This window comes from Coregonus clupeaformis, chromosome 10 (assembly GCF_020615455.1).
Source record: "Coregonus clupeaformis isolate EN_2021a chromosome 10, ASM2061545v1, whole genome shotgun sequence".
NCBI lineage: Eukaryota > Metazoa > Chordata > Actinopteri > Salmoniformes > Salmonidae > Coregonus > Coregonus clupeaformis.
Window position 1 is genome coordinate 33,716,119 of NC_059201.1, and position 10,355 is coordinate 33,726,473.

General features: G+C 39.4%; 1 protein-coding gene across 3 annotated transcripts; it reads left to right on the forward strand.

The window, feature by feature from the left end:
• Positions 1–2,130: 2,130 nt before the first annotated feature.
• Positions 2,131–10,073, forward strand: LOC121574813 (serine/threonine-protein phosphatase 4 regulatory subunit 2-B). Of its 3 annotated transcripts, none has more exons than XM_041887407.2 (9): positions 2,131–2,256; positions 3,059–3,140; positions 3,449–3,619; positions 6,421–6,514; positions 7,512–7,549; positions 7,681–7,755; positions 7,855–8,016; positions 8,106–8,362; positions 8,586–10,073. In XM_041887407.2, exons 1-9 carry the CDS (start codon positions 2,220–2,222, stop codon positions 8,906–8,908), a joined length of 1,239 nt encoding a protein of 412 aa, XP_041743341.1. In that variant the 5' UTR covers positions 2,131–2,219; the 3' UTR covers positions 8,909–10,073. The 3 variants fall into 3 exon arrangements, with proteins under 3 accessions (XP_041743341.1, XP_041743342.1, XP_041743343.1); XM_041887408.2 differs by having other exon boundaries at positions 2,132–2,256; positions 7,876–8,016; XM_041887409.2 differs by lacking the exon at positions 7,681–7,755 and having other exon boundaries at positions 2,132–2,256; positions 7,876–8,016.
• The last annotated feature ends 282 nt before the right edge of the window (positions 10,074–10,355 follow it).

Genomic DNA, 10,355 nt, shown 5'->3' on the forward strand with positions numbered 1-10,355 from the left:
GATGTTTGTATAGCCTACTCCATCTGTGTGATGTTTGTGTAGCCTACTCCATCAATTGTCAGGTGTGTTTTTAATAATTTAAACTGGAAACTCAAGATGGTTGTATTTATAAATGCTTATGTTTACTCTTTGTTTCTGAATAAAGTTAATGTGCCATCAGTTCTGTTTCTGTCTCAGGAGGCCTATTGTATAATTGTAATGTATTGATAAAAATACAATGCATTCGGAAAATATTCAGACCCCTTGACTTTTTCCACATTATTTTACATTACAGCCTTATTCTAAAATGGATTAAATAAATGTTTTCGTCTTCAATGTACACACAATACTGACAAAACTAAAACTAAAACATTTTTTTAGAAATTTTTGCAAATGTATAAAAAAACAAAAACAGAAATACCTTATTTACATAAGTATTCAGACCCTTTGAAAACACCTTGTAGTCCATGCCCCAACCAATTGAGGCTGTTCTGAGGGCAAAAGAGGGTGCGTGCAACTCAATATTAGGAAGGTGTTCCTAATGTTTTGTACACTAGTGTAGATCTAAGACATTGAAATAAAACATGCAAGGGACAGTCATTATAGAGTTGACTGTCAGTCAGATGTATGCCTGTCCTGAAGTTCATAAAGTGAAACCATGGCAATTTTCTAACGAAGGTAATGATTTTGAGGATGAGTGTTAACTTGTGTAAGAAGCCCTCCTGCTTGAAGCTGCTTTCATGCATCTACACTGAACAAAAATATAAAAGCAACATGTAAAGTGTTGGTCCCATGTTTCATGAGCTGAAGTAAAAGATCCCAGAAATTTTCCATATGCACAAAAAGCTTATTTCTCTCAAATTGTGTGCACAAATTAGTTTACATCCCTGTTAGTGAGCATTTCTCCTTTGCCAAGATAATCCATTCACCTGACAGGTGTGGCATATCAAGAAGCTGATTAAACAGCATGATCATTACACAGGTGCACTTTAAAATGTACAGTTTTGTCACACAACACAATGCTACAGATGTCTCAAGTTTTTAGGGAGCGTGCAATTGGCATGCTGACTGCATGAATGTCCACCAGAGCTGTTGCCAGAGAATTGAACGTTCATTTCTCTGTCATAAGCCGCCTCCAATGTTGTTTTAGAGAATTTGGCAGTACGTCCAACTGGCCTCACAACCGCAGACACATGTATGGGGTTGTGTGGGCTAGCGGTTTGCTGATGTCAGCGTTGTGAACAGTGTGCCCCATGGTGGCGGTGGGGTTATAGTACGAGCAGGCATAAGCTACGGACAACGAACACAATTGCATTTTATCGATGGCAATTTGAATGCACAGAGATACCATGATGAGATCCTGAGGTCTATTGTCATACCATTCATCCACCGCCATCACCTCATGTTTCAGCATGATAATGCACGGCCCCATGTCGCAAGGATCTGTACACAATTCCTGGAAGCTGAAAATGTCCCAGTTCTTCCATGGCCTGCATACTCACCAGACATGTCACGTATTGAGCATGTTTGGGATGCTCTGGATCTATGTGTACAACAGCGTGTTCCAGTTCCCGCCATATCCAGCAACTTCACACAGCCATTGAAGAGGAGTGGGACAACATTCCACAGGCCACAGTCAATAGCCTGATCAACTCAATGTGAAGGAGATGTCGCGCTGCATGAGGCAAATGGTGGTCACACCAAATACTGACTGGTTTTCTGATCCACACCCCTACTTTTTTGTTGTTTAAGTATGTGACCAACAGATGCATATCTGTATTCCCAGTCATGTGATATCCATAGATTAGGGCCTAATTAATTTATTTCAATTGACTGATTTCCTTATATGAACTGTAACTCAGTAAAATCTTTGAAAGTGTTGCATGTTGCGTTTATATTTTTGTTCAGTATCATTCTAAATGGCCAGCCATAATAAATGTTCAATGTACAGATAGATCAGCTATGCTTTAAAAACTATTAAGGCAGGTTACTTTTCAGATGAGGATGGTACAGTAGTCTGTTACTCTCTTTGAGTCTCAAGCGTTTTTTCCCCCTCCAGTGTTCCATTGTGCAACTTGTTGAACAGCAGCGTACTTTCTGAATCTGATCCGCCTGTCTGCCGACAGGCAGTGACCTCACGAGCGCCATATTAAAATGCTTCTTCTTCCCTTCACTTTTTTGTGTTGAGAACGTAGCCACCATCAGTCTGCCTCTTGGTTTCAAGAGATTGACAGAACAACATGATGGAAATAAACTCACTCCAAGAGGCGCTCAAAGGTTATTTGGGTTCTTATGAATAGCGTAATACTTCGATTGAAAGTCAGACTTTTTGTTTACTTGAGTCCAGAGTGGTTAGCTAGTTATATTGCCAGGTGTTGAATGTAGCTAGCTAGCTATAAGCTAATGTTAGCAAGTCAGTTAGCTAATGCTAAAATTCGGAAGAATAAGCAATGTTGCTTAGCTAGCTACAGTAGCTATCAATTCTCAAACCTCCAGAAAAGCTAGCAAGCGAGCTACGTTATCTAATTGTTTTCTACATTTATTTCTGGATTCATCAATGTAGCTAGCTAGCTAGCTAGTTAACCATAATGCTGTTGACAACTCCGTCGCCAATGTCAAGCTAGCTAATGTTAGCAAGCAAATGAGCTGATTAGCTACCGGTAGTTAGCTGGCTAGTTACGTTAGCTAACTAGATAAGACAATGGCATTAAGTTAAGCCTAACTAGCTAGTGAATTGTTGATATGTACATGGTTCCCTAGCTAGTTAGGTGGCTAGCGAGCTAACTAGCTAGCTTGCTAGTTTTGTGTTCACTTGTACCTGGCCAATGGCCACAACAACCTATAATGGACACCCTTTTATGCGAACGCTCAATTAAATTCGCAGTTCGTGTCACTGTAACTTGATTATCCTCATATTGCAGGTGCTTGTCTGGAGTTGGCTAGCTAGCTAGTTGAATGGCTAAAACACTCTGCCAGTGTTGTAGCCACAAATCCCCTTCATTAGCTAGTAATAAGCAAGCGAATCACAAAGTTTCCTTATCTGTTGTGCTCACTGATTTGATATCACTGTTCTCTGTAGACTTTGACAAGAAAGGGACGCAAGAAGTGGCTCCCCTACTGGACCAGTTTCTGTGTCATGTTGCCAAGACTGGAGAAACCATGTAAGTAATGTTCCTATTGACAAGCTTGGAGCTACAGATTTTATACATATGAGAGGATGAAGCATGCTCAGTGGGAAAACTTGAACACCACTGGTTCAAATTATGGAATATGCCAAGGTCATCCCAAATCTTATTTTCTGCATGTGCTGTATAACTAAATAATAATTTTCACATGTTGCTTGCTAACTTATGTTGAAATGTAAAAACAAATCTGCAACATATATTCTTACATTTGCTTTATTTAACAAGCTAAATGATAGAAATGTGGATTATTCCTTTTAAGAAATGTGTACTCTCTCTTTCACCAGGGTTCAGTGGTCCCAGTTTAAAAGCTATTTCCTCTTCAAACTGGAGAAGGTCATGGACGACTTCATAGCCTCAGCACCCGATCAAAGGGGGGTAGCCAATCCCAATGTGGAGTCCATTCCATTTGAGGACATGAAGGAGAGGATACTGAAGATTGTGAATGGATACAATGGGTAGGTACCAGCATAACCTTTAGACAACCGTTTCCCTACAATCATGTGATGCCATCTAAAGAGTTCACCATTGCTGACTTTGTGGTGGTTATACAATGGCGCCATCTACTGGATAGGCATTTCTAGATGTCACGTACTGTAGCAGGGTTAGTTATTCATATCATAAGCGCAACAATATGGCTGTAGGCTACGCGCAAATGCAATTAGCGGAAAACACTTCTCAAAAGCTCACCGCACGCGCAAGCGGTTTCATGTGACCATCTAAAGATGCATCAACTAGCATGGGTTACTAATATGACTAGGATTATGCATTTTGCTGCTGGACAATACAATAAAGTTGATATGAAAACCAATAGAACATGAGAAAAATGCTGGTTTCAATGGCATATTAAATATTTTTAAAATGATTCCCTCAACATTTCTATGGTCGTTTTTTGGCTAGGTACTTTGAAACAAGGTAAGACATGCTTCATAAAATGTCCAGGTTTTAAACAGTTAAGTTTATGGTTAAATTGTTTCTAAATGCTTACCGCCTCCGCTCAGATTCAAGGTGGGTGATGTGCGGTGCTCAACAGGCACTGTCCTTCACTCTGGTCTTGTGACCATTTGATCTGAACGAACCGTGCTTCAAGTATGCCGACAGAATCAAGCCTTTAGACGTTAATGTTAATTATCCTTCATTATATTTGTCAAACATGACTGGCATTTAGCCTATATTTATGTAATTAAAAGTCTCATTAAAGTTTGGCTACATTTTCTGGACTTTTTCCAAATGTTGTTACAGCCTGAAAATTGATTAAATTTAGATTTTGTGTCATTGGCCTACACACAATACCCCATAACGTCAAAGTGGAATTATGTTTTTTTTTTTATTTAAAAAATGTATTAAAAATTAACAGCTGAAATTCAACCCCTTTAAATTCAGGAGTAAAAAAGTCACAAGTTGCATGGACTCACTCTGTGTTAAATAATAGTGATTAACATGATATTTTTTTTTATGACTACCTCATCTCTGTACCCCACACATACAATTATTTGTAAGGCCCTTCAGTCGAGCAGTGAATTCCAAACACTGATTCAACCACAATGACCAGAGGTTTTCAAATGCCTCATAAAGAAGGTAGATGGGTAAAAAAAAAAGCAGACATTGAATATCCCTTTGAGCATGGTGAAGTTATTAGTTACACTTTGGATGGTGTACACCCAGTCACTACAAAGATACAGGCATCCTTCCTAACTCAGTTGCTGAAGAGGAAGGAAATCGCTCAGGGATTTCACCATGACGTTACAGAGCTTAATGCCTGTGACAGGAGAGAACCGAGGATGGATCAACAACATTATAGTTACTCCATAATACTAACCTAAATGACAGAGTGAAATGAAGGAGCCTGTACAGAATACAAATATTCCAAAACATGCATCCTTTTTGCAATAAGGCATAAAAGAAAAACTGCAAAAAATGTGACAAAGAAATTACATAGCAGTGTGTTTCGGGCAAATCCAACACCACACATCACTGAGTACCACTCTTCCTATTTTCAAGCATGGTGGTGGCTTCATCATGTTATGGGTATGCTTGTCATTGGCAAGGACTAGGAGTTTTTTAGGATAAAAATAAACTCAATAAAGCTAAGCACAGCCGAAAACCTGGTTCAGTCTGCTTTCTAACAGACACAGGGAGACCAATTCACCTTTCAGCAGGACAATAACTTAGTCCAAATATACACTGGAGTTGCTTATCAAGATGACATTGAATGTTCCTGAGTGGTGTAGGTAAAGTTCTGACTTAAATTGGCTTAAATCTATGGCAAGACTTAAATGGCTGTCTAGCAGTGATCAACAACCAACTTGCCAGAGCTTGACACATTTTTTAAAGAATGTGCAAATATTGTACAATATAGGTGTGCAAAGCTCTTAGACTTACCCAGAAAGACTCACAGCTGTAATCGATGTCAAAGGTAATTCAAACATGTATTGACTCAGGGTTGTGAATACTTATGTAAATAAGATATCTTAAAACATGTTTTCACTGTCATTATGGGGTATTCTGTATAGATGGATGAGAAATAAATGTAATACATTTTGAATTCAGGCTGTAACAACAAAATGTGGAATAAGTCAAGGGGTTTGAATACTTTCTGAAGGCACCATCTAATATCACTTTTTTTCTTTAGCTAGGCCTACATTTTCTTTAGCTAGGTCTCTTCGGAGGACAAAAATACTTTGTTTTTCATTTTTACAGCTTTTTTGTTACATATACATTTTACATATATTGTACTTTTATACACAGCATTCACATAACAAATAGTTATTTTTTATATATACATTACATTTTAAATAAATAGTACTCTGACATCTCCAGTATACATTATATGTAGTGTTTTCTGTAATGACCATTACTGATCATTAGCTCTTTAATTCCTCCCCTCAGCTGCTCTCAGCCCATGTCACCCATCACCCTCTTGATATTCATGTGCCATATATTTTTCAACTGTGCTGTGATGTCTTACATGAATTTTAAACCTTTCTAATCGCATAGTATCCACAGATTATGAGCTAAAGATGAAAACCTTTCCTACAAGTATTATTATATTGTTGATTGATTGACTATGGCTTTCCAAATCGCCCAACACTGCTTTTTAGGGTTAATTTAAATTAATGTTGGGATTTTTCAGCCACTCCTGAACCTGTGACCAGAAACAAAATACATGGGGGCAATAATAGAATAAATTATCTAATTATTCTCTCTTCGCAGCAAAATCGGGTTTGTTTTAATAAACTCCTTACCATCATTCCCTCAGAATTCCATTTACGATCCAGCGTTTGTGTGAGCTGCTTACAGAACCCAAGAGGAATTACACAGGGACAGAGAAATTCCTCAGAGGTGTTGAGAAGGTGAGTGGCGTGCCGTGTCTATTTAAGAGCAGTTGTGCAGTGTTATAGTATAAATAATATATATATTTATATATTTATTACGCTGGGCCAATTGTGCGCCTCCCCATGGACTCGAACCAGGATCTCTAGTGGCACAGCTAGCACTGCGATGCAGTGCCTTAGACCACTGTGCCATTCGGGAGGCCTTTTAATCAGCTTCTTGATATGGCAAAGCAGAAATGTTAACTGACAGGAATGTAAACAAATTTGTGCACAAAATGTAAGAGAAATAAGCTTTTTGTGCGTATGGGAAATTTCTGGGATCTTTTATTTCAGCTCATGAAACATGGGACCAAAACTACATGTTGCATTTATATTTTTGTTCAGTGTATATATACAGTACCAGTCAAAAGTTTGGACACACCTACTCATTCAAGGGTTTTTCTTTATTTTTAGTATTTTTTTACATTGTAGAGTAATAGTGAAGACATCAAAACTATGAAATAACACATATGGAATCATGTAGTAACCAAAAAAAGTGTTAAATCAAATATACTTTATATTTGAGATTCTTCAAAGTAGCCACCCTTTGCCTTGATGACAGCTTGTGGGAAGCTTGTGGAAGGCTACCCGAAACGTTTGACCCAAGTTAAACAATTTAAAGGCAATGCTACCAAATACTAATTGAGTGTATGTAAACTTCTGACCCACTGGGAATGTGATGAAAGAAATACAAGCTGAAATAAATTGTTCTCTCTACTATTATTCTGACATTTCACATTCTTAAAATAAAGAGGTGATCCTAACTGACCTAAGACAGGGAATTTTTACTAGGATTAAATGTCAGGAATTGTGAAAAACTGAGTTTAAATGTATTTGGCTAAGGTGTATGTAAACTTCCGACTTCAACTGTGTGTGTGTGTGTGTATGTATGTATATATAGATATATTAGCATAGTCTCAATAAAATAGTATTTATATCTTGCAGTGTTTGTAATAAAGGGTTTTTCTTCTTCCAGAATGTGATGGTGGTCAGCTGTGTGCATCCTACCTCAGAGTAAGTGTTTTTTTCCCTTATTGTTATACATTATAGCAATGAAACATTTTTACAAAGAGGAGGTTTGTTGTATTTAGTTGATATTAAAGATTTTCGGAATTGTCATTGTCATGTTTCTCTCTGTCATGAAGGAAAAACGGATGCAGTGGTGTGAATAGAATGAATGGTGTTATGTTGCCTGGAAACTCATCTGCTTTTACAGAGAGGTAAAGCGCATAGGACAGGTTCTCATTCTCCCATCCTAGTTTCACGTCAGTGATAATTGCCTAAAGGTAAATGCAAAAAGTAAACCTCACTTTTCTTAGTCTTTTACTATTTTCTTGCAGGAAAGTTAATGGTCCAGGGACCCCCAGGCCGCTGAACAGACCAAAACTCTCTCTAGCCAGCTCACTAGCGACAAACGGACTACCGGACAGTACAGAAAACAAAGACCCTACCACAGAGCAGGGACATGACACACCCTCCAGGTACTTCAGTTGCTACCCAACAGATTGTGTGATACTCACTTCCTACCGTTCTTTGATGAATTGAATGCGTGTTGAATCTTCTTTCTCAGTGAGGTGTCGGCATCAGATACACTGGGGAGCTCTGTGAAGAACAAGCACCATGACGACGAGGAGGTTATGGAGGCGGAGCAGCATGAGGTGAAGAGGCTCAAGTTCAATAAAGATGAGGATGATGATGAAGAGGACACCCTCAGCTCCGGTCACGCTGACAGCTTGTCGGAAGAGGCAGAGTCCATGGTCCAGGAGAAGGAGGAGCAGGAGGAGGACAGTGAGGCTGCCAGTACTGCTGGGATTTGTGAAGACCAAGGTAGGACTGAATTTTCACCTCTTTTTCCATCATGCTGGTATACATCGCTGGTGAAATCCTTTGTGGATATTAGTTAGTAAATGAGCAGAACCAGGAGTTGCCTGAATTTTCAGAATTCTGAGGTGTTCATCGCAAGTTCAGCTTATCTGTGTGCCAGATCTACAACAACCCTGATGCAGTTAACATCGCTAACTCCGTTTTTGTGTCCTTGCCTGTCCCACAGAGCCATCGAGCACACAGTCTGAGCCATCAGCAGGGCCCGGGGAGGAGGAGCAGGCTGAGGGGGAGGGACCTTGTGGCAAGGAAGGTAATGACATGGACCAGTCAGAACAGCAGGCCCCTGCTGGCGTCCTGGACAACCCTGAGGCCCGGGACAGCGATGAGGGCAGTGACCCAGTCAGCAGCAGTAGCAGTGCGGAGAATGAAGCCAGGGAAGAGGCAGCCCCTGCTCCCTCCAGCAGTAGTCCTGAGCCAGCTGCTGAGGGCGCCATGGAGAGCGGCAGCCAGGACACCGGGACCAGTGAAGAGCCCATGGAGCAGGACTAACAGCACCTCAGGATCGATCTATTGACCATTAAGAACATCTGTCCTCAAGTCCAGCTTGAGTGTCACCGGTGAAGGGGCTACTCCATCCTGGTCCCCTAGATACTTTACGCCTTGTCTACATTTTGGCTACTCCTCAAAATGACCACCTGTCATTGATGTAGGCATACACATTTTATTTTCAATCGAAGATTTTTTAACTGGATTTTTTTCTTCTTCCCATACTCTATTTATGAGTTTCCTTTTAAGGCTTGTGGTCTACAGAGGTCTTTGTTTCAGCCTTGGTCAGTTTTTCGGGTTGCATATGATGTTTGTTCAAGCTGTGCTGACTGGACGGTGTGTTCACCTGGGTATTGTTTTCTCTCATCAGTTTGACCATTTTGACAGGTAAAGCAGGCCCAGTTTTGTTCCTGTAGCCAGTTGTTTTTCTCTATGGATTATCACCTCCGCCAAACCACCAGAGTCAGGACAAAGATAACCCCGCTAACTAACTTCCTCATTGTTTATGCCATCAGTTACTCACTCCAGAGATGAACTAGCTAGCTCAAGCCTCAGCATCCAGCCCATACCACTGTTTTTACTCATGTGCCACCATCTTGGCTATTGAGGAAAAAGTATCTTTCCTTGTTAGTTATTTTTTTAAATCTATTTTCCTCGTGAGATGGAGTATTGAATTAGATTTTCCATCTGAGACCTTATTCTCCTTTTAAAATGCATCTATTGTCTTTGCTATGATGCACTACCGACCCACCTCGAAGAGTAATATAACATGCTACTTTTACCTTCAAATATAAGATTTAATAATTTTGGGTGCACCATTAATTTATATAAACATTTCAACTCAACTACTTATTTTGTAAAATGTTTTTTTGTGGCAGACAGTTATTTAGTTTCCAAAACCAGCTGTAAGTACAAGATGACTTCCAATTTGGATTATGATGTCACCAAGTTTGACTGACAGATATCCAGAGCAGTTACTGGTTTCTTTCTATAGCTGTACTTTTTGATATTTAGAATTTTAAATTTCTGTAAAGTAGAATTTTGTAGATTGTAATACAGTATGTGTTCACTGCCTTTGTGAAACCATATAATTGTATAATTTGTGTATACTCTGAATGATTTTGCTTTCAATGCGGTATTCAGATAAAGCAATAAATGTTCACATTTTTGTGTGCTCATGCTTTCTTACCCACGAGGCATCCCATCTAGTCCACTTAGCTGCTTTAAAAGGCTTATGCGTGTTATCCCGACTGATATCAGATAACATCTTATGTCACGACCTCATAACACCTCTGCAGACAAATTGTAATAGTTGTTGAAAGCAACGTGAACTTCTTATGGCCAGTTAGCCATTAAGTGGTCAAATCCTCAGTTCAAGCCTATTCCTCAGCCACATGTTCCCAATCAGTTGTCATGTGTCATGTATTTGAACATGTAGTTCCTGTTGTAC